Source organism: Streptopelia decaocto (genome assembly GCF_964273445.1).
Source record: "Streptopelia decaocto genome assembly, chromosome: 1".
In the NCBI taxonomy this organism is placed as follows: Eukaryota; Metazoa; Chordata; class Aves; order Columbiformes; family Columbidae; genus Streptopelia; species Streptopelia decaocto.
The window spans coordinates 160,278,982-160,304,801 of NC_138663.1; the positions used below are offsets into that span (position 1 = coordinate 160,278,982).

A 25,820-nucleotide genomic window follows, 5' to 3' on the forward strand; every position below is an offset into this window, starting at 1 on the left:
ATGTATAACGCAGAAACTGAAATAAATACAGATGTGATAATATCTTGTGACAAACCACATTACAACAGAAAGGTCATTTGGTTTATTAGTAAATATATCCTGCAGCACAGCTAAAGTTAATACATAAGTAATGACTGATTTCAGCCCTGGTGATGTCTGACCAAAGCAGTTAGAAGGGCAGATGGTATGAATGTCAATTTTCACATCATCATCTTGTAGACCAGATAGCATGTAATTATAGGCAGCTGAGCACAAATGTGCAATTACAGTCAGTGGAAGTTGTAGATACTTCTTATCTGTTTATTTGGAAATGTTCATTTTCTTTTCAATTTCATTCTTCCTGCTAAAAGCTGTCTGCATTGTTAAATTCTGGAGGAAAAAGCACTATATACTTTCAAGTTTGTTCCTCTTAGAATTTTTTTAAAATTCATCTGACAATTTTGATGTCAAAGACAAAGGGTTTTTTTTAATTCTACCACATTGTAATAGAAAATGCCAGCTTAGTTCTGATGGTAAAAATAATTTAGGAAAAGCTCAGGCAGAAGTAGTCCGTCACATACTTCAAAATGTAAACTTTCATCTGAAGACGCATTTTAAAAATATTAGGAAATTATGCAACTCTTAGGAGTCACATTTAATGGATTCTTATTGTTAATTTGTTTTAGCTCACATAACTGTCATTGATCAAGTCTAAGCAGTTGTGGAGAAGCCTTTTCTTTCCTGCTGAAGCCCGTGAAAGCCGCAGAGAGCAACCTGCTGCCAGAAGAACATGGCAGGTAAATAAGGTGGAGTTTCACTCGAAGAACAGCATTGCCTTAAAAGCCGGCTGCAAGCATTTGCAGATGTCGCTCTTCCACGTGAGGAATTGTTAACAGTTGCCATGGGAATATAAAGTGAAAGAGAAAGCAATTGTGACTAATAAGGGAAGAGGTGATCCAGGAGGCAGCAAATGAAGATGATACTAACTATGAGGTTGTTAAACAGAAATCTGTGTCAATGGATCTTGAACTCTCTCCCTGCTCCCCCACCTTTTGGTGTAGTGTGGCATACCATAAAGTGTTTCCAGCATCTCAAGCAGGGGCAAGTAATGGGAAAACAACATTGATTTGTGTTTCTCACTGCCTCTTGTGCCCCTTAAGTTGTTTTGGGCAACTTGCCGGAGGTCAATCCAGGCACCACATATTTTGAAACATGGAACAGTCCTGGATTAAGTGAGATTTTAGAATGTGGTTTCATGTTTGCAGAGTGCTAGCAATCAGAAAACACCAAGAACTTGCTTAGCTACACAACACAGAGAAAATGTGCCTGTGTAATTGGTATTGCCTGATGAACTTCTGTGCTGGCTAAAGCAAATTTCTGGTTTGCATCTCTTTCCATTCCCACAATGTTCTCTAAATCCTGTGTTTGTTTGGAGGTGGTTTTGTTTTGTTTTGTTTTGTTTTTTCTCCATTCTTTGGAACATGCAGGACTCTGCGCTAACTAGAATGGTCTGCCTTTCAGGCTCACAGGCACTTTTTCTTCTCCAGACATCAGGAGTGAGCAATTATTCCCTGCAATTCTCTCACTTCAGTTTCCTTCTGCACTGCGAAGTGAAATAAAAGGAAAAAGAAGACAGAGAAATCCTCCCTGTATTTTAGCAGACACTGTGATATAAATGAAATTTCTGATTTTAACTTTGTACTTTATTTGCATAATAGCACCTTTAGTAACACTGTAATACTATCCTTGCTTCTTACAGTGCTATTACTCCTTGCAGTCATTAAAGACTTGATTAATTTGTCTAAAGATAAATTGACTTTTGAGATGCCCTCAGCTACCCAGGATATTTTCAGAGGGCTGGAACATATGATACAGCTTACAGGACACCTGCATCCTTCTTGGCAGCAGAAGATGAGCTGGGATACCCAAGGGTATACTCATGTGGCACTGGATGCTTGTAGTTGTGTGGGCAGTTGAACTGAGTCCTTCTTTCCATAGATGAATGGCAGCCTCAGCATCTAGTTCATGTGCAGTTAGGCAACTTTTACCCTGTAATGCTAGGTAAGGTAATAATGAAATCTCCAAGCCTTTGCAGTCACTTGAATTCACTATATACTAGCAGAAGAGCCAGAGGAAAAAAATCAGCTGGACTTGCTTGAATGAGCATTTCAAGATTTAGCCCTGAGTGCTCAGTTGTCTCGTTTTCCAGAGTAGAAAGGTATGTAAGAACAGCCATTCATTTTTTCCTGTCTGATCAATCTGTACAAATAGTCTTCTGAAAAAGTCACTATCACTTCTTGACAGATTTAATAATGCTGGCTGATGTGGAAGTTAAGTGTAATTTGAAAATTTACACATAAAGATGGAGCTAATGCTCATATTTTACCAGTGTTATCCACTCTTTTAAGTACTTTAAACTGCATCAAATGACTCTGGCCATATGTCCATTAATTGAGAAAACAAAATCTAGTAATGAAATTACTCTTTCCAAAATGGAACAGAGCAGATTGTGTTGCTGAAATGCTTCATTCTTTGCAGACCTTGTTTATTCTCTAGTGATGTATGCCATTGCATTAAATATAATCTATTCTGTTGTAAAAGTAATGGCTTACTTTATTCTTTCTTTCTGGCTGTAAAACTAATGTCTTACTTTCTTCTGTCGGCAAGGGTTTCTTCACTGTCTCTTGAGAACATCTTCAACCCTTTATTATCTTTGTTCTGATCAAAGGAGCAACCTGGAGACTGTGTAGGCTTCCTTATAGGAGGACCACATACTTTCTTCACCTAAAAGGAAAAAAAGCCACAAGAAGAAGGAAATAACACATGTAAAAAACAAAAATTACTCTGCATCTCTCAATTCAGTTTAAGGCCATTTTAACAAGAAAGAAAATTCTGTGGACCTTAAGCTAAGAAAAGTGTCACTAATTATCATACTTCTCAACTTTTTACCCCTAATGAATGCAGTAAGCACATAATTAGTCATTTTATAGTAAAAAAAAAAAAAAAAAAAAAAAAAAATCACACCTTTCGAAGGAATACCAAGCGTATAATCAAGTCACCAAATGTGTTTTTTTGATTGTGGCTTTTTTTCTTCCTGTAAGGAAAGTGTATTGTTATGCAGACAGTAACAATAACCTCAGAGAACATCATGTGTTTTGAACAGCAGCATATTTCCATTTTCTCCATAATATACCCCAATCACATTTTTAATATGTATTGAACTTTGTGATTTCTTTCAGGCTTGATGAATTATTATGGCATGTTCAGCACAGTTACCCAGAGCACAGAGTGAACAGTTAGCACGGTGGAAACTTGCATTACTACTTTGCGAGATGTAAATTTAATGATCCAAGATGTAAGTTTAATGATTCGGACCATAGATGTTGAAAATATCAAGGGATTTTATATGTCTGGCTTTTTGATCTAGATGTCAACAGGTACAAATTCACGTGAAGTCCCATCTTCTTCTTTGTAAAATGTGATACTGAGTATTTTGTATGATAGAGGATATCAATTCATATTCATATTCATAGCTTGTTATTCTTCCTAGTCACTGAATAAAAATAATTAGGGTCATACATATTTGTTAAATAAGAGATACTCCATGCTGGGGATCACATCAGACAGGGCATTAAGCAGACTGGATAGCACATACCTTTTATAAGCTAGCACAATATCGTATGTGATTTATGAAAACTTGTTTTCAATAGGTAGCCAACTTTTTTAAAAGAAAAAAAGGAGAGAGGAGGTCACTTTGGCTCTATGACAGGGATTCAATTTTTGAAGCAGAAACAGATTCAAAAAAATACCATGAGAAAAAGCAAAGGATGTATATGTTATACAGCAAGGGTTATTTTTTCCTGTTGGATTTTATATCCCCAAATGTAAGAATGGAGAAAGCAAATAAATCTCATGTTTCAAGTTACCACCACACACATCAAAAAGTGCAATTCTTAGGGACTGCCTTTCCACCTGAGACCTACTGTAGTGTTAGTTAAGGAAAACGCTTAAAATTTGAAATAAAATGAACGCAACTAACTTTAATGAGTTTCTCTGTTGTTGTGCCTGGTGTAAGCGGCACTAATGAAAGACTCATGGAATATACTTACTTAAGCCAATTAAATGAAGAAAGAATCAGTGTTATTACTACATATGGATAAGTGTTCACCTTATGACTTGAGAGTGAGGGTAACATTGAAAGTGAACAGTCCTTTTTGGCTGCAATCCATATCTTAATTTAGGCATCCAAGTTATAGTTTGGATCCCTCTCAAATGAGATGCATGAATTTAACTGCAAGATAATAATCCCTGGACATATGGCTAATGTCCTTCAAAGGACTTAATGGTATACACTTTAAACATCACTTGCAGTATTCACCTCACCATTTCTTATAAGAGGCAATGTCTTCTTGGACAGCATCTCAGTACATTTGTTCTTGTCCTCGAATTCAATTTCAAACCTCCCTCACACTTCTTCCGCTACTTCCTTCATTATCTCTTCTTAAGAGCATATTATCCCACACTCTTCACAAGCTTAGCTGGACTTCCATTTTCCCTCATAAATCCCTACAGTCTTTCTAGGCTTCACCCACACTTGTGTGAGTCTGCTCCTCCAGTGCTGCATTTCACCAGCCTCTGCAGCAGTCTATCCCGTCAGCTACTCTACATCAATATAATGCAGGTCTATCAGAGACAAAAAAATGCTTTTCTCCTTTTACTTCTCTTGCTTTGTTCATATTCTCTTATGCTCACTGATGTGACATGGAGCATTATGCTTATGATCAACTTTTATGACAGAGCAATTGATGGTTTTGGTTGCCTCAGTTCCAGCTTTGCCACATACACTTCAACAACTTTTTGTCCTATGAAGAATAGAAATAAGTGTTTAACAGGCAGAGGGAGTCAGAGTCAAATGTTTGGGAAGGAGGGTCTGTCTTATGACAGGCATGGATTAGGCATGTAGTTTGTGTAGGTCTTAGATGCCATGCATCTCTGAAAGAGGCACCTTAGCTGTCCAGATGCTCTCAGAGACTGACTGCAGGGTGGGAGCCTGCAAGGAGAGGAGAAACACAGTGGAGATGATTCACTGGCCAGCACAGACTCTTAAGCAGATGAGTACCAGTCCTTTGGGTTGGGGAGGGATGCAAAATAAATAAATTTTTAAAAATACATCTATCTATATCTATATCTATATCTATATCTATACCTAAACATAAATTTTCTCCAGTTAGAGTAAACTGAAAGAAACATGCATTCAGCTCTACTAAGCAAGCAGAAAAATCTACAGCTATCTATGTTTCTTGAATTTACAATAAAACCTCATTATTTTTTACTCTGGCTAAAAGGAATAAATAAAGAAAATCAATAATTTTTACAGCCACAGTGGCTTGGAATATGGATTATATTTGTTTTATATGTACTATATAGTTGCTTCAAAATACTCTCTAATGACCTTTCTCTCTGTTTATTCTCTTGGAGTGTATGTCTCAAGAAATGCCTTGTGCAATACTGGTAAATTTACATTCACTGACGCATTTAAAAATAAATCTTAGTTTCAAAAATAAAATCTTTTAAAAAATATTGAGCAAACTTTATATGTATAAATATCATAAAAATCCAATCACTATCTGAAATGTCTATTTAAGAACTTTGGGGTTTTTGGTTTTTTTACCAAAAATAATTTCTGGAAAATCTTGAAAAAAGCATTATTTAAATGAGAAAAGTGTTTGTACAGCACCACATACAGGTCTGCTGTTCCCACAAAGAAGCGCACAACAGTAATGATGCTGCTGAGAACTCTGTTCTGTTAGTGACAGCAACCCCTCTCACAACTGAAAGTTAACTCACCAACCTGCAGCAAAGTCACTTCCTCAGACACAGTTTTGGCAAGGTGAACAACCTCAGCATGTACACGCACACACAATGATGACATCATCATGTTATATTTCTCATATGTCACACATTTAAATCCATGGGACTGCTGATTGACTGGCTGGCTTTGTGTGGTGTTGGTTCTTGTATCACTCACCCAGCTGAACCCGATCTGTCTTTTTTTTTAACATTTTACAAGTGGCTGTCACTTTTATGCTGTGTTTAAACCATTAACTGTAAATGCATGCCAAATGTAATTTTGCATCCCTCATTAGCCAAGTCTTCATAGTCATCAAGTTTCTTCAGTAAACTGTTGTGCAGATGAAGAGGTCATACAGTCTAAACTTGCCTTCAAGTGCCTGTGTTATCTGTGAGCCAAATAATTTAAAACCAAAATTTCAGTATCTCATTTCCCAATACAGGGCTGATGGTAGTCTAAAAAAATAGATAAATACACTTTTCATAATAATGTCTGCCTTTTTTTGATGCATTCTTTAGGTCTTCAGGAAGAGGACATGGTATAAGTGTAATGCCACTTAATTGTATTTCCCACGTTTTTTGAAGGACTACAACTATATCCGTTAGCCACACTGTTTATTTTTACCCTTTGGGCTGCAAAATTAACCTTCCAAGTAAAAATTAATTCAGTGCTGTTAATTCCAGTCTTAAGAGACACAGACTGGAATCATAACTTTGAAAGAAGGAGAATGCTCTCACTACACTAATGATCTAGCAAATTACCATTTGGCATCAATATCTGATCAGAATGTATTTTTACTTTCATCTTCCAATTTCACTGAAAGGGTATTCCCATGGAATTTTTTCACAAACTGAGAATTTTTCTTGGCCTCAAACAAAATTTCTAAAAGAGAGCATGAAATTATTCTCAAAGGGCACCAGAAATACCCTGAGAAAAGTGAGACTGAAAAATCATCAAAAATATTTTTCAGGAGAGAATTACACATCTCACTGAATTTCAGGAAGAATTAAAGTCTGCTATCAAATTTTTAAACAGACAAGCCTCAGCAACTTACCAGGGGGTTTTCTGTTGGGTTTTCTTTTCTTTTGCTCAAATGTTCTTAAATACTGCACAATATTTAAGGGCATAAAAAGAAACGTCAGAAAATTATAAAACTCCTGATTTTCACAGTTCAGACAAACCTATTGTCATTATACTCAGCATGCTGTTATTACGCACAATTTGTATGCCACAGTATGATGACTGGGTTAATTAAAAGCTCTTGTAATAACCGTGCAGTTAAATTGCAATTAGTGCCACACATGAAATTTATGGCAGTTTGATTCTGCTTGGTGCAGTTCTGTAGAACATCTTCTTATGGTTACTTACAGTTTGGAAAAATGGAGCATCATAAAGCTTTACATTTACACAGGGCTGGACGACGATGTGGCATCATATCGATAATAGTGGGACACCGTTTGCTAAGTTCACATGCTCCATAGGATAAATCAGTCACATTCTTTGTTGGTTCGTTTGGTTTGGTTTTGGTTTGTTTGGTTTGGTTTGGTTTGGGTTTGGGTTTGGGTTTGTTTGTTTGTTTTTTGGTTTAGTTTGGTTTCGTTTGTTTTTTCCCACTATAGAAATGGTTCTTTCTGACCTCAGCATTTCTACTGAAATCATCTTACATCAAATGACTGAAGCAAACTGAATGCATAGTCCTGTGGTGCACTTTGAACCAGATATGCCAAGTCTCGGTGACTAACTATGCCATAATCTTTAAATGCTGCCACTGTGCCGAGAATCCTGAGATTCTCTGCTCCACTTTGAGAAATCGACTGAAAAGATGAGCATCCTCTATTCTTGCAGCGTGTCTCTTGTCTGTATTCGCTAGTTCTCACTGCTGTGCATCGACTAACAGGGAAGAAAACACTTCTCTGGCTACTAAGCCTCTTGGGTTTAGGCTCAGCTCTAGCAGGGAATCAGAACCAGGAAATTGCCCTTTCTTCTGTGTTTAACTGTGTCATACTTGTTTTGGTAAGTTTAGCAAGCACTGCAATTCTTGGTACATATATCTCCAGGATTTCATGTAAAAAGGGTATGTGTCAAGTATTCACTAGGCTGACACAGCCTCTCAGAACGGTAAACCATCAGTGTGGCCCTAGTCTGTGTAGCCATTTAAAAGTGCTTTTATGTAACAGATGTTTTAGTGACTGGTCTGGTAGCTTTCGATTCTAGCTATCAGATCACAAATTTACCACTATTCCTTACAGTTAAATACCTTCAAACACTCATGAGCGAACGGACAGCTGAAGTCCAACAGCTCTAAAAAAAAGCTAGAAGGAGATGGCAGGGATAGACTGATTGAAAACACATTTATTACTAACAACTACAACAAAAAGTTTAAGCTAATTTTATTTGATTTTCTAGGAATACTTTCTTCAAGAAACAGATTCTTGATGAGTCACAAGCAATTCCAGCAATGAATTACTAATCAAACTACCTAAAAAAAAAAAAAAACCCAAATGGATTAAATTTTTATGAAGCTTCCTTGATTCAGATTTAATCCTTGCAAGTGGACGTGTAATAATTTCAGGTGCATGGCTGTCTATCAGCGGAGAAAAAGACCAACACAGCATACTCTTTTTTGCACCCTTCTGGCAGGCAGCCTCTGTGAGCAGCACAGGAGAGGGCGGCTGCTCCGTCACCGGCCAACACAGGGGTTTGGCACTTTCGGGTTGTCTAAGCAAGTGAAAATGGAGGTTTCTCAAAGTAAGATGAGCTTCTCCTTTCGACTTGTGATCTCCAGCTGAGCTCCTGCCGCAGGAGCCGATATACCCGCACACCCAGGGCTAGTTCAGCTGGTTTGTCTTCTTCTAGTTTAACCACGAGAGGGAGCACCGGCCTTTCGGTATTTCCAAGCACTTAATGAGGCTTCTGTCCCTTGCTGCTTACAACAGTTGCTTATGTAGTATAAAACTTCTGTTGCAAAGAAAAATGGGGTTTGATACGTGAGAACGTGCACATGTAAATGGAAGATCAAAGTATTCCCTACTGAGACGAAATTCAAGTTCTTGAAAACAAGGAGCGCAAGATTTTGGTACAATTACATGTTTTTCCTTTGCAACAGGAAAAAGGCGTTAATGAGATGGTCTTAGGAAATAGAGGTGGTGTACAAGCAGTGTTTACAACACAGGAACATCATGCAGAAATTGTGTAATATTTCCTTGCTTTTCATTATAAATTTTGTGCTCTTATCTGTGACTGGTTCTCTCTTTCTGCCCCCTGTACCTTCAGGACCCTTGACCCATCTCAGGCATGCAGAACTCTAAGCAACATCTGGAATTACAGCAGCAACTTGTAATTTTATAAGTTTCATACATAGGTTTAATCATTTTACAGAACTTGAAAGAGAAGTCTGAGACAAGCTGAAAGGGGCAAACCTTGTGAACAATAGCTTTGACAATTACAGAGTAAAGCTGATACCTAAAATAGTGCTTGCACAAATTATTAAACACTCAACATAAAATCACCTGCAAGACAAATCTTAAATGGACTTGCCAAATAATGATAATTTCAAAGCCATTTTATTCAAAATTGTAATTAAAAGCTTAGGTGATACATTGAAAAGTGCATGTATAGTTTTTCAAGTGAAACAGAGTTGGACATGGTTTCAAGCTGAAGAAATAACCAACCCAATTCAAAGCAGTCTTGTCAAATATAATAGTTTGCTCCACACCCAACCAGATGTTGTCGAGCAAAGATAAATGCAAACTGCAGATATACAAAATGCAGACCCACCAGAAAGACAGTGGTAGAAAAAAATGAGAGAATTACATGTTGGGTGGGGAAAAGAAAAAAAAAAAAAAAAAGTGCAATATATAAATAAAAGTACAACTTGGAGATACTGAAATAATTTTACTACTCTGCCATTAGTATGGAATCAGTGTCATTGCTGCACATCTTGTGGGGGAAATCCACAGTCAAGATGGAGGATCAAGTTAGAGACAAAAATGCCCAAAGGTTGCAAACCAATTTTTTTTTTAATCAGTATTTTTTATTATGGTTTTGCAAAAGGCTGCTGTCCAAGTTGTTGGATTCTGGGAGACACAGTCAGCCTTCATGTGACTGAGATGCATGTGCTGGTCCTGCCACCCCATCTACTAAAACCAGTGCTCCAGCACAAGCTCTTGAGACTGTTCTCATATCTTGTCAGTTTTTAGTTATCTCTGCTTTCCTTCATTATTTTGCATTTTCTTATTATGAAATTAAATCTAATAGCCTATTAAATATGAGTTATTTAATGTAATTTTAATTTGTGTCTTCTGCTCTTAATTACTAAAACCTTAAATGGTTTTAATTCTGCTGCTCCTTTCATGAGGGACTAACACTCAGCAAGTCTGGCAATAAAAATAGTTTCTCCTTGTGAATGGGGGTGGGAGGGAAGGAAATGATTTTTTTTTTTTTTTTAAATAGCTTAATGTCAGGGGAAATCCTAATGTTCTCAGCCAAGTTACCCTGCAGCCAGAATACAGCACTGCCAGTTCAAACTCTTCAAAGGCAGTTCAACAAAACTGCTTCTTGTGAGAGGCTGCCAGCTCTCCCGATCCAAGTCTGCTTCAGTGGATGCCAAGGTGTTTCATTTATGTTCAGTGAAAGCACTCTGTGGTTCTCCTCTGAAAAGCAATTATATGAAACTGGCAGTAGCCGTTTTCAAAGATCAGCTGCCTGTGTGTAGTTAGACTGATTTATCTATGCTCTCTAGTGGTTAAAATATACTTCATTGCTCCTTACTTCTGTGTGCCCTGCAAGTACAGCTCTGACATAGAAGGCTAACATTATGCCTTCTTGTCTAATACAGGCAAATTTGTTCATTAAATCTGAGTATAAGTCTATCCAGGGTCACCTGTGTAAATGAAAAGAAATTCAAGAGGAATGTGACTGTCAATGAAAGCAGAAATGTGGCTCTGTAACCTTTATCAGGCATATTACTCACTTAAAAAATATATTACAGCTTACAATATATAAAGGATTTGTGGAAGCAAAACAAGCTGGCTGTGCCAGTAAATCTGGCACGATGTGTTTGCACTTTGTGGCAGGCTGCAATTTATGTTCCAAAATTGTGAAGAGGAGAGCAGTTTTGTAAGTGTAACTCAACAAAATCATGCATGCTTACAGTAAGAGTCATAATGCATTGTTTCATTTTGCATAAGACACTGCTAACAACTTTTTAGATAATGGGAGGTTCAACTTTTCATGATAATAAAGAATCAAAAACTATCCAAAAGAAAACAAAACCAAAACCAAACCAAATCAAACCAAACCAACCAAAAATAATCAACAACAACAATACAACAACAAAAAAGAAAAAAACACAAACAAACAAACAAAAACCCCCACAAAGCAGATGAGGGGAAAAAACACTCTACTTAGTTAGTCAGCATTTCAGAGAATGTAGGTGTTTCTCTTCCACTCCCTCCACTCCAAACTACATCTTATGAGATTAGTGGTTTTGCTTCCCTTGTCTGTATTATTAAGCATTTCAATGTCTCCTCACCCTCTTGTTTGAACCTGGACAAATCAGATTTCTTTGAAGATATTTTGTGATGTACAAGACAGTCACTTATTCATATGTGCACATACCATTTCAGAAACCAAAGTATTATAGTCTGAAAACCTCATTTGTTTCAAAATCTCTGGATTTGCCCTCAGAAAGTTCTTCTCTTCCAGTACAAAGTGTTGGTAGTGATTTAAGGGCCAACTGAGACACCAGAAGTCTGCTCAGCTCAGTAGCTCTCTTTGTGGACAGTTATTCTGTTTCACAATGAAAAAGGAAGAGCAGAGAAAAAAAGAATACACATCCACAGCCTACAGAAAGGATTCTCAGTTGACTTCTTCCTTTATACTTGTTTGTGCCTCTTACTTGGCTTTTAGGAAGGAGTGAAAAGCCTCCTTTCTTCTCTTTCTGCAAATACGAAGAACCAGACCACAGCATTTTTAAATGCTTTTGGAGCATCTTCCTTATCTTCAGTTCAACTCCACAGTGGACACATTCAGACAAGCTTGCCATGGTGCCAAAGCAGAGTTAGACATCTAGCATGTCACCTAAAACCAGAACATGATGGCAGCCCAGACAGCTTATTCCACATTTTTCAGACCTCTGAGTTGCTCTATAGTCAATGGAAAGAGGAAGGCCATTTTGGATCTGTGTATTTTGCCCAAATTTTGCCCAGCCTTCGGTTAAAAAAGAAAAAAAATTAGGTGCATTAAAGATCCTGTGCTTTCCTGACAAAACAGACCTCAATCTTAAGAACATTTAACAAATGATTCAAGACATTTCAAAATGTGGATTTGCCCTAAACACATTAAATAGGAATGCATAATGCATACCATGATACGTTCCTACATAATTTACTTGGCAGTCTATATTGAACATACCTCATACCTTATGCAAACCTGCACTACTCAGCAATGCTTGCCAAAGCCACGTGTGTGTGTTGATAAGAGCAGTGGGTTGACCATGGCTGGCTGCCAGACCCCTACCCAGCCACTCTCTCACTCCCCCTCCTCAACAGGATGGGGGAGAAAATAAGATAATAAAGCTTGTGAGTCGAAATAAAGACAAGGGTATCACTCACCAGTTGCTGTCATGGGCAAAACAGTCTCAGCTTGGTGAAGATGAATTAAATGTATCGCTAACTAAAAATAGAGTAGGGTGGTGAAAAATAAAGAAAAAACTAAAAGCACTTTTCCCCTGCCCCTCTCCCCTCTGCCCCCCGCTTCATTCTAGGCTCAACTTCACTCCTTTGTTCCCAACTCCTCTGCCTCCCCTCAGCCCCCCAAGTGCTGCAGTGATGATGGGGAATAGGGATTGTGGTCAGTCCATAACACCTCATCTCTGTCACTCCTTCCTCCTCACACCTTTTGCCTGCTCCAGCACAGGCTGCAGTGTGCCAACCTGCCTTCACTATGGTCTAGTGCATGGGATGCAGGGGCACAACTTGCTTCACCATGGTCTTCTCCACAGCCTGCAGGGGGGATAACTGCTCTAGCACCTGGCGCACCTCCTTCTTCTCTTGCTTTGGTGTCTGTGGGGCTGTTTCTCTCCCTTTCCCCCACCATTCCTCCCTGCTATGCATCAGTTTTGCACTTTCTTAAATACACTGGCACTGAAGTGCCAGCACTTCAGTTGAGGGGATCAGTATTGCTATGCAGTGGGTTGGTTGGAGTCTGGCATGGGGCAGCCTCAGCTTCCCCTCACAGAGGTCTCTGTAGCCTGCCCCCAAGCACGTGGGCACCTGAACGCCATACAAGTAACTTCACTGTAGGAGCTGCAGAGGAGGGACCTGGGCAATTTGGCAAATGAATTGAATAAAATAGTTTTCAGAAAAATGTGAGACATGAACTTGAGACTGGATTTGAACCTGTTCTCACTAAGGGTGAGAAACAGGTCCTCTCTCATTTCCATAAATGAAAGGAAAATTGGCTGAAAGATGCAGAATTGGAAATGATGTATCCTGAAATGGCACCATAAGCTGGATCACCATATACTAAAACGCTAAGAAGCTGAGAAACACAGCAATTGACTTTGTTTAGACAGACATGGTTTCATGGCTTCATGCTCTGCTATTATATTTAAGAAGTTCTTGAGAGAAATGGGTCAAGAGATGCTCCGGGATGTGATTACCACTATTTTATGTTAAATATTGTAGCAGAGATTTTGTTGTTATTTGGAAAACACCGATTTAGTTACAAAATCTGTTAAACAGCATGGGTATTTATAGTGGCAGTACAGAATGTGCGGTATAGAGGACAAGATTACAGAAATAAGGGTAATACTTCAGATCTCAGTAGGTGCAAGCTACTGAAGTATATAGCAATGATAGATCAAAGCAGAAAAGATGAGAAGAGCTGTCAAATCACTAGGTATGTTTAGGTAGGAAGAAAGCCTACTATTCGATGAAGACAACTTTTTATTAGTTACAAATAAGCCATGAACACTTGCTTTATTGATTTTTGCTGTTTTCAAAGTTCTCCATTCACTTTTCTGATGAATGAAGCCCAGTTTCACCTCAGAATAAAATGTTTTGACAGCAGCAAGAAACTTTTCCACTTTGAAACAATGTGTAGGTGAAATATAACACTAGAGGAATCTGATTTAGATGGAGGTCATGACTGCAGTACATTTAATCCATGCTACATTTTAAAAAAATGACTGATCTATAAAAATATGCCATGCTTTATTATAAAAGCACCACAGATTTTCAGAGCTACAGCTGGATACATATCTGTGAATTGAGATAAATGGAAGGTGATGGTAAAGTATCAAAACCTCCTTTACAACACAATGGTATCAGAATACAGATGTATAAGATGAAGACTTTAAGTCCAATTACTGTTCAGCAGTTTCCACAAATCAGTTTAATATTGATCTGGTGAAGTAATTTAAATTCATCAATTTATCAAGTAATTTAAATTCAGCAAAGTAATGATGGCAGAGACATACTTTGTGTCCAGTTCTGGGCCCCTCAGTTCAAGAAGGACAGGGAACTGCTGGAGAGAGTCCAGTGCAGGGCAACAAAGATGATGAAGGGAGTGGAGCATCTCCCTTATGAAGAAAGGCTGAGGGAGCTGGGTCTCTTTAGCTTGGAGAAGAGAAGACTGAGGGGTGACCTCATTAATGTTTATAAATATATAAAGGATGAGTGTCACGAGGATTGAGCCAGGCTCTTCTCAGTGACAACCAATAGTAGGACTAGGGGTAATGAGTTCAAACTGGAACACAGGAGGTTCCACTTAAATATGAGAAAACTTCTTCTCAGTGAGGGTGCCAGAGCACTGGAACAGGCTGCCCGGGGAGGTTGTGAACTCTCCTTCTCTGGAGACATTCAAAACCCACATGGACACATTCCTGTGTAACCTCATCTAGGTGTTCCTGCTCCGGTGGGGGGATTGGACTAGATGATCTTTCAAGGTCCCTTCCAATCCCTAACATTCTGTGATTCTATGATTCTGTGATACTCCAAAAGCTCAGGCAGAGTTCCACAATTTTATTCCAAAGCCTGCTTTACTGAAAATTACATATTCAATTTTTTACACCTTTTTTTTTTTTTTTAAAGTATGAAAGAACTATGTGACATGTTGCTCTTGGGGTTTGTCTTTTACAAATTAGTAACGGCAATACAGACTTGCTGAAAGTTAAAGGAGTACAAGGCTGAGTCCAGTTTGGTGATGGGGATAATATAATTTCCCCACATACAACTCTAGGTTGTATCTGTGCAGTCTCTAAACCAAGGCTCATTTTCCTTCCACAGTTTATTATCAATACCTCCACTTCTCTTGAGAACAAAAGTACCTACTGTTGATATACAGTTTGGTGAAAAGCTCCTTTGAGAACCTCTTGGCTGTCACTCTGTTGGCGTCCATTTTTATCATCATGTCCTGAGGAATTTCATCCAGGCTTTGGGATTGTATAAGGAGCAAATCATTCACTTTTGCTTTGACCCAAGATCTGTGAAACAAACAATGTATATTGTCTTGTGCAGGCTCAGTTTTAACAACATACTGTGGTTGTGAATACCTTGCATGGCAGTGTTCATCAGCCATGAAATTAAGTCAGTGCCCACATCCTGTGCTAGAAGAACTCCATGAACATGGCAGGTTTCTGCCTTATCCATGATGCCCACATGTGGGTCCTATCCCACCACAACTACTGATTCAAAGATGACTGGCTCCTCAGCAAGAATATTCTCTGATTCTGTGAAATGCCTTAGAAGACGGGTACATCAGGGGAATATTCATAGAATCACAGAATCATTTTGGTTGGAAGAGACCCTCAAGATCATCGAGTCCAACCATTAACCTAACTCTGGCACTAAACCATGTCCCTGAGAACCTCATCTACACGAGTAAGAAAGGGTGAACAAGGACAGGCCCACAAGGACATTTATCCCTTGCAGACCTAACAGATCCTGTAGCAGAGCCCTGGCAGCAGTAGCACAATGCTGCTCAAGAGCTGGTATGCTGGATGGCAAGAGAACAGTGTCACACACTTTGCCATGGAAACAAGGCATGAAAACAACCACAAGATGTCTGCTTTTAAAGAAAACAGCACAGGTAGAGAGACAGATCAAAACCAAGTGAAGTAGTTTGTATGATATATAATCTCAAAAATGAGAGGAACGGCTAAAGATGCAACACATCTGAGCTACTGTATCTTTCAGATCACATACAGTCTCTGTCTATGGACACTGTGGTCTGTCCTTGGTGGGGAGTTTTATCTGAAAATCAGCAGTGTCTATCTACGTCACCTCCCCACGGAAGCAGAATGATCTGTACTGGCAGTGGGATGCTGATGCTGGGTACTCTGCTGACCTCTTGCTGCCAACTGCCCAGCCTTCCTGCCCTCCCGCATGGTGACAGACGCTTCTTGCCAGTGACAGACTCTCCCTGGTTGATGTCAATGAGGTGCTTAAAAAAAGCTACAACTGACCCCACTTGCAACGTGCGCTGCATTCTTGGTAAGCTATTGGATGTTGTTGACAGTGAAACCTGGCAGTGCCCTGACTCCTGTGCTGCTGTTGTAACCTAAGCCTGTAAAGAGCAGAGGATCGATAGAACGTGGGGGACCTGCACGTCTTATCCAGGACCCTAATCCACTTCCCTCACCTTCAAACTACTTTTTTCCCCATCCCTCTGCATCTTATGTCAGAGATGTCTTCTCCCAAGTAGCAAGTGACAGGACAAGAGGAAATGGCCTCAAGTTGCACCAGGGAAGGTTCAGATTGGATATTGGGAAACATTTTTTCAGGGAAAGGTTTGTCAGCCATTGGAACAGGCTGCCCAGGGAAGTGGTTGAGTCACCACCCTTAGAAGTGTTTAAAAAACATGTAGATGAGGTTCTTAGGAATATGGTTTAGTGCCAGTGTTGCGTTAATGGCTGGACACCATGATCTTGAGGGTCATTTCCAACCAAAATGATTCTGTGATTCTTGCACCTCTTTAAATGCCTTAACCTGTAATGGTATGAAAGTTACCAAATACCCAGGCACGGCACTTCCCACAATTACAAATGCTGTTAATATGGTCTTTTGTCGACAATCAAGCTTTCTCCTTTACAAAAATTAAACCTGCAATTATACTATAGGCTGCAGGTGTATATTTTCTATGTATTTGGGGTTATCAAATGAGGTTTTTCATCAACTTCTTTCCAATCCTTTTATAAATATAAAATTAATTGAGTTAGTGCACTTCTACAGCACTTAGTTTTCTGGAGTAGCGTAGAATAAGGCTGTGCAATTTTTTCACTAGAAAGACCGTAATAAATGTAGCTACATAAAAGAGAACCTAAAAAAAATAGACAAAACCCCACAAATATTCTACTTTTAATGTTTATGAATATGTCTCTTCATAGGAGTATAAATTTTAGAACATCACTGTATTATTGCAGCTCTGACTGTTTAAGTGTTTATAGCTAGTCATTTCAAGCAAAAATGATCAAGGAAAAAAAGCTCTTAGTCTATTAAATTCTTCTTCCTGCTAGCATTCTATGACACAAGAAAGATCTTGCTTTTTTCCTAGTATTGATGACAGACTGAAAAAAAAAGCAGGATAAAAGTCTCTTAATACTATATAATTATGCATTTTTTTTAGAAAACACATAACTTAGATCTTCTTTAAAGATTACACGAAAATCAGTGAAAGGACTTGAGAACTTCTACAAGTTTGACATCTTCATTATCTCCAACTGTTTGGAAAATGGATGTGTGGAAAGTCCATATCAGTTACAAAACAGTGAAGACAAAGTGCTTTTGAAAATCCCATTCCAAATTTTTGTAGGCTTGTATTACGTACAAAAATATGTACAAGAATTTTACCAACCCTATAGCACAAATTTCTCACTTCCAAAATGAGAAAATGCCAGAATTTGCCTGTGTCATCTAATTTTCTTCTGTTTTGTTTTGTTTTTTTTTTTTTTTTCTGATTCCCACATTTTTATATGCATATTTAGCTTTTAATATCATGGCCAGATACTTCGTTTTCCTCCAAATCATCAGTGTCCAGAATATACAATGAACAACTAATCAATATTCCTTTTCATGCCTTTTATTCAATATTATTCCCAAGCACCATTGATCTTAATTATAAAGCCTCGTGACTCTCTCTTTCTCTTCTCTCCTATTTCTTTCCCCTTTTCCTTCAGCTCTTGCCCCAGACCCATTTCACCTCCTCTCAGATTCCACTCCAATGGACCCTGCAGCTGCTGTGCTACCCAACATGTGGCAGCACAAGTCTTTGTACACCGAAACAAAACCGTGGGTAAGAGAGATTATCTCTCACAGGCAGTTCCCTCAACCAGTTTGACTTTCTGCTGCTGAAGCAGAGTGCACACAGGGAAAGGGGTGGAAACACACAGCCAAGGATGGTGACAGAGCAGGACTTGGGCAACCCAGGCTGAGACTAGCTTAAACTGACACAGAACTACACTGTGAGTGATACAGGAACTTGCCTGTCCATGGCATAGGGCTGTGCCATTGAGCCATGCATAAAGGGAACAGAAACACACTTGTATACTGGGGACAGTAGGCTCCATCCAACCCAAAACTTTGTAAATCTTGCTAAAATCTCTTTGTCCTTCTGTCTTAACACAGACAGTGGCTAGACTAACAAAATTGAGGTAACAGGACACAAATTAGTACTACTTGTAAACAAGTTTCCATACTTTTTTTGGTTTTGTTTCCTTAAATAAGGCTTAGGTGTCTTACAAAATTCTTGTGCATTCATTAGCCTGCACAGATGCCCTCAGTGGGTATTTCCCTGGCTATACACAAGCTCAGAGACTGGTACATGGCAACTCAGGCTGAGCACAAAGGGAAGCATAGGATAAACCTACACAGTCCTTCGTAGCAATAAGCATTTTTACCTCTTATCCAGTGCTTAAGAACTACATATGATCTTTTTCAGATTACCTTCATAGTGAATACTGTTCTTGTTTTGTATGATGCATGTCTTTCAAACTTCTGTTACATTATATCTGCATGAACATACATACAGAAGTTGGCCAAAAATTTTCAATTCTAACTTCTACTAGCTAAAAAGCATAGGGTTCACTATGAACTGAGCATAAATGGTACTTACATGAACATATATAGACTTACAGAACAAAGAACTGTCACCAAATATATGTCTGTATACATGTGAACATGTATAAATTCGTGAACATTTGCACAACCCACACATTTCCCCTAGATTTTGCAGAATAGCATACAATAATGCCAAGGTATAGAGACAATGAAAGGGTGCTTCACTTATTTGTCAGACAGTGAAGCTTTGGGAGACAGGAATTAAAGATGTGAATTCAAAACAGGAAGAACAAAGGGAAAGAGAAATTCCAGCTGGAGACACCATGGCACTGCTCTGCTGACTCAAGCAGAAAAGGGACGAAGTTGTAAATTACTTAAAAACAATAGTTTTGTAAAAGGAAGCCATGTTATATAGGCATTAGTGGTCTTTCCACACCACACAGAGCTTAAAGTATGAATACATTTTAGATTTAAATATGGATGTCCATGCAATATGTTAGAAAAAAGTCTTTCCCATATGGTTATTGACACAAGCATAGACATTATATAAAGAGCTGCACAAATATACGTATCACTAAGCAGGATACTCTGTTTATTCTCGCATTAACATTTTTATATGTATATATCATATTCCCATACATTTAAAGTTTTCTCCTCTATCTGCTTCTTTAAAACTCATAGAAGTACTTACTGTGATGAAATTCACTTCTAAAACTGCAGAGACTGCTGCATGCCTAAGCAAGCCACTATTTGTTGGCTCATAATAATCTTTTCTGTGTCTGTTAGAATCACTGATTCATTAATTGTTTATCAAAATTTAAAACAGTTCATGAGTCACTCTGAAGATAAAATAAATAAATATTAATGAGCCAATTTCAACAGAATTCGTGTCCTCTGCCTCTAAAAGCTGAAAGACTGTATTTACTACATGTTAGAATTAGGTCTTGATACCTAATGTACGAGCAAATACAAAACATATTCGGGCCATACTCAGCAAATTAGAACTGACTGACTAGATCACCATGTTTCAAGGGATCAGTGCATCTTAGTCTTATTTGACCCAATTACAGATCAAAGACAGAAAGGACTGATTAACACAGAGGTGAAGTTAAAGTTATGTCTAAATGCATAGGTCTGATACAAATGGAGTGAAAAACTGAATGTTTGAAGTCTGAAAGTGATTCTATATGAGAAGATCTTAACACAACAGAAGCAAACCCTTGATCTCCAAAAAGACATTTGCACCAAATATCACTACAGAAGAAATTTTAGTATTCTTCACATCATATGAGGGAAGAAAATGAAGGCACAGAGTTTTGGGGAGTATAAAAATAAAGCTTTTGGGTTTGAATCAACCTGAAATTTTCATTAAGCCAAAACACTGGGTGAAGGGCTCTTCACCCATTTAATTTTTCAATAAAATTGAGTGAAATATACTATTTTGGAGAGTAAATGCTTTTATTTTGAAATCATGAGTGTGCTGAGAGACTTTTAAATCTGGGCCAATGCTGGTTCACTCTTGAAAATCCAAGTCTAAGACTTTTCAAAATAAATGACCTGGGATGAAACAGGAAACAGAAGTCCTTCCCTCGAGCCTTTACTTTCTTATTCTAGCTTGTTCCTGAACATTGTCGGCAAAAAAGATCCCCTCAAAATCTGAGGAAGAACAGGGAATATCCCGCAAAGCAATTGTACCTCTGAAACCTTAGGATTTAGACAGACATCACTGAGCCACCTTTGAGCCAAACTGACAGTGAAAAACCTTTTAAAAAAAACCCACAGTTTTTCTCAAGGAAGCTCAGCAGCAAGAGATTCTGACTAAGGTAGGTGGCTGGTATAAAGCAGATAAAATGGGAAATTCATCAAAATGGGCAATTTGCCTGTTACTCACTGACTAAAAGTAAGACAAAGAAACCTTTTTAATGGGCTTTGGGTCTTAGTAAGAGATGAAGAATCCTCTCGTCATAGAAACATATAATCATTTTGGCTGGAAGAGACCCTCAAATTCATTGAGTCGTACCATCAACCTAACTCTGGCATCAAGCCATGTCCCTAAGAACCTCATCAATGTCAAGCTGTTTATTTTCAGAGGTCATATCGGCTGCCTAGCAGAAGTCACAGCTTCAGCTTCAGCTACTCATGTAAAGAGTCAGGTTGTGGTAGTCCTGGAAGTCTTACTGCAGTTCAGCTGATGCCACACCACAGTGACACCCAGATATCATCTTTACACCTGTGTGCACTGTAAAACTAAAGGCACCTCCTCAGACCCAGATATCGAATCCAGCATTAAATGCAGAATATACCACTGTCAGTGAAGTCTGCATGTAAGAATACAGAGAAAAATACAATTGCAAAACTTATTGTGGATTCAGTATAACACAGTGCTACTTACATAACCTTCATAAATTTGCAGATATACTAGCTTTCTTTCTAATGTGTAGCTAGATAACATACATTTTCCCTAATAGTATCTTAAAATTCTTTACTTCATGCATTAACAGCTAACATAGCTCTGATATAATTTGCTTTTTGTCTTCAGTATATGCATGGAAGGACTTAGTTCATGTTACCTATTAACTGTGCTACTTTCTCTGAAGTCTACATAACTGTGCAAACAATATATGCGAAGCCTTTAAGACAGGCCACTGGTAACTAAAAGAAAGATTGTTTAAATTTATTGTTCTGTGCATATAAGATAACAATGAAGTGATTAAACAATTTTCTTATGTTCATGAAAAACATTTTCTTGCGCTCCTAAAAAGCATTCTCAATACGTCCTATCACAAGTTTCCGATCTGCAAACAAATATTGTTGCTGAGATTTAACACTCTCATTGACAGAAATGTCAGGGTCTTATTCTGTTTTACACCAGATAATTTATTTTCCTCTCGTTAATATTTTAAGCTTCCAAACCTAATGACACATTCCATTGTTCACATTTATTCAACAGAAATTAACAAACACAGTTGTCAAGTTAAACCTAAAGCTATTTAGTGGATCTACTGAAAATGTTAACTTCAAAATAAAAAGGGTGAAGGAATAAATGTTTCCATTGGATTGTGAAACAAAAGTTTTCACTTAGTAAAATTTTGAAAAAAGCTGTGGTTTCACAAGAAATGGGAAAAAAATAAATTCCACATAAGAATTCTTTCCATTTTGAAAAGCTTTTACTGCAAATGCTGCTAAAATGTTGAATCTCCACTTGATGTTAAACTTGCAGATAGAATACGGGAAATTAGCAGGTCATGTGCATGATTCAGATAAAAACTGGCAGTGCTGGAAAAATGTCATATAAAGCTGAACTCAGATACAAATATGTTCATCACCACAAAAATGGCCAGACAAATACTAGTTATCAGTCTTACTTTTCTTAGTGTCATATTTGCACCAAGCATGGATAAAAACAGCTTCTTACCTGCTCATTTACTTCTGGTCCATTGACGCGAGCCTGTAGGAGAGCATCATCAACAAGTGAATGAAAGTTTAGAAGGACGTGTTCAATGTCGTATGTTCCACTCATGGCACCTGAGAGCTCCTCCAGGGCCTGAATATATCCCCGCCAATGCAGATCAACTTCTGCCACGCTGGCTAAGCAGCCTCGGATGACGTTGAGGCAGTAGCCCATACAGGGCTTACTTAAAGTCAGGCCTTGGCAGTGGGGACAGTATTGCATTCTCAGCAAAGCTCTGCCACAGTCTTTAGAGAAATGCAGATGATCTGTTGTATTGATCACTTCAATCCCCAAATTAAGAGCCTGCAAGAAAGTCCGGCTGGGTAACAGTGATCTTCCCATTTGTCCTATGGCCTTTTTGGGAACGTTACCAAAGGGCCTGATGTCTCTTCTCACCATTTGGAGGCACTCTGCATATTCCAGTGAAATGTCAGACAGACCAGGGTTAATCACGTGGTTGTAGACTATTGGGAACAGGGTGTCAAAAAATCTGTTGACAAATTCCTCTGTGCTAACATCCATGCCAAACACGAAGAGCCCAACGTCTGTGAAAAACTCCTGAACACATGTGGTAGCCTCAGCAACCATGTTTCTATATGCATTGCAGAAAAGTGTGCTTGTGTAATTCTCAGCCAGTCTGATAAGTGTTTCAAAGGTTTCTGTAATAATAATAATAATAATAATAATAATAATAATAATAATAATAATAATAATAATAAAGCTCATTTTATTTAAGATTTAAAAAATAAGAAGTTAGAGTAAGAACTTATACCAATTACATCAGGACATCTTACATTTATCCTGAATGCATTTTTTGCATTAGAATTTATGAAGAGACAAACTTCTCATGAACTGTGACAACTGTCTTTTTTATATAAGCAAACACCTTACAAGTAAAGTTACAACACAATTAATAATGTATATGTTTTCTTGGAAGGCTATATTAATCACAGTCTAAAAAAATATAAAAGACAATCAACTGTAAGCTGTGTTATGATGTTACAAAATACAACAAAGCCCTACTGTATCTGTCTATGTATATACGTACATTAACTCATCTTATGACTCATTCTGCAATTTGCAACAGAAAGTTAAATGTTCTCAGTCACTCCAAGTCATTCCTCTTACCGTCCTAAATGGATGGGTAAAAGTAACATTAAGCAATTGAAACCACTCTTCCATTCCATTAAAACGTGACCTTTACAAGATCAGTCTTACAGAGGAAGAAGGTCTACCAAACATAAATGAGAACGTGCTTTTAAACCATGTTGTTTGGTCTGGCAATTACCGTGGTCAAGCAAAGTGATAAAATATACAGAATTTCTCTCCTCGGGCACTGTGATAGATACACCCTTTCTAAGCCTCAAAATCCACATTATCAGTAAAGCCTGAATGAATAAACTTGACTTTTACATGTTAGGTGCCAATCCTTGAGCACACTGAGTAGTTTTTTTAAGAAAACAGTTAGAGTGTACTGGAAAAGCATTCTCTTCTGACTTGATCTATGCTGGTTTTCAAAACAAAAACAGAGTGTTCAGATTGAGGAATTTCCTAGATCTGGCTAAGCAGTTTGTACATCACAGAAGGCAAAAAGAGCAATATACAGCTTGAAAGGAAACTTAGCTTAAAGTTCAGAATAAAAATACACAGAAGCACATATTACAAGTATAAACCCGTTTTATCCACTGGATGGCTATGACTCAGTAACTCTTTTTTATTAATCATGTTTTACAAGTTCTCACATATTTATTTGTTCATACTTTTTTAAATGGGATCCTACAGAAATAAAGGAAAAGCATGAAGTACAGTTAATACAGTAAAAAAATTATGATGTTAAAAATAGGCAGAATCAAGTAGTGTCAACCTCTGTCAGGCAATTACTGAAGAAATCTTAAGTCTGATGTTAAGTCACTGACTGAAAGGAATGGTAGAAGACTCAGAATAATTTTAATATAATAACCAAGACTAGCTATTTGCATCATTAGTATATATCCATGCATAAGAATAAATGTATTAAATTCTGATAAAAAGCTTGTTCAGGTCAGTGAAATGATTCTCACTGACTTCAGTGGGTTTGAGATTGTATGTTTTGTGAAAAGACCACAAAGAAAACAGGAGCACACTAACCTGCTTATACTACCTATGCATGCTTTTTTTTCTCCAATAAAAATCGGGTACAACCTTATAAATCAGAGTAATTACCTCTATTCCTGTTCTATTATCTATTAACTCGTAGTTTCATTTGTCACACCACCCTTAAGACTGGCTTTGCTATGTCTCTCTTTTTTGTTCCTCTAACATTCACATAAGAAAGCAAGCATTGACTGTCCATAGTAAAGAATAGGACAGTGCATCCTACTTGTCATTCTTTTTTTTTCATTACTATGGCACATACATATGTTCATCTCTCCTAAAATTATTTTCAGTACAAGAATTCATACATGTCAGCTATCACAGTGATTCAGTAAAGGGTTTGATCTCTTTCAAAAGTCAGACTCCTGAAGTCAGGACCCTACATGGATCTGGGCTGCTACCAGTGGAGACTTACTCAATACAGCAAAGCCTCTTCAGCTTATCCTATAAGTTGACAAGCAGACATGTCAGCTGAGTAACTCTGTAGACCACAGCTGTCTGCATCACCACTTGCTCTTTGACTTCTCCCAACCTTAGCACTTCATGCCAGATCATACTTGAGACACCCGCACCACACCTCCTGTTTGTAGGTGTGCACATGTGTATGGGAGACCCATGTCCTTCTGAAGCAGCAGATAAGACACAACATACGAGACAGGACATATTAGATTGGTTAAGATGCTCACTTCCAGGTGACTGAACCAAAGATGAGATCTTCACCAGCTATAAATGCAGTCTGGACACCTAGCTCACACAGAGGCACATACACATAGACAGCTGAATTGCAGACTTAAATACCATTACTGCACATTGTGTATCATTTTTATTGGAGGGAACAAGGTACACAAAGAAAGTACAGTCCTACTATAGAGACTTTATTTAGTTGCCTGAGAGTGTTTAATACCATTTTCAATGGTGGATGCCATTTATCTGCTTGTCCGGAATCACAGAGGTATTGTGCAGGTTCTGTGTCAAAGCTACAGGCTTTGTGTGGAAGTTTTGTATTCAAAATTGTACTAGATGGCTGCACTTAGACAACTGAACTAAATTCTAGATTCAGTCATCACTGATTCAAGATCCCTTAATATAAAAGTTTGAAGCAGCCAGAATACCAAAGAGAAAAATTTAAGTTAAATTGTTTCTTGGTTTAGATGGTGTAAAATAATAGTCTGAAGAATATTAAAGCCTTCTAGGAAAATGGTGATTTTAGCAACTGTAGATTCACTCTTTTACACAAATTTTGCCAATGCGTTGGATGAAATTTGTTCAAGTGGGCAATGTTAGTAAAATAATGATATTATAATAATCTCTTAGAATGACATGAATAAGGTTTTTATGACCCTTCTCC

General features: G+C 38.0%; 1 protein-coding gene across 1 annotated transcript in view; it reads right to left on the reverse strand.

Moving 5' to 3' along the window:
- Nucleotides 1-25,820, reverse strand: part of GPC5 (glypican 5) — a gene marked incomplete at both ends in the record, with an annotated part of 669,870 nt that overhangs the window by 539,502 nt on the left and 104,548 nt on the right. The window contains 2 exons of the mRNA XM_082070921.1: nt 2,630-2,763; nt 22,304-22,998. Coding sequence (XP_081927047.1) covers nt 2,630-2,763; nt 22,304-22,998 — 829 coding nt within the window. The remainder of the gene's footprint in view (nt 1-2,629; nt 2,764-22,303; nt 22,999-25,820) is intronic.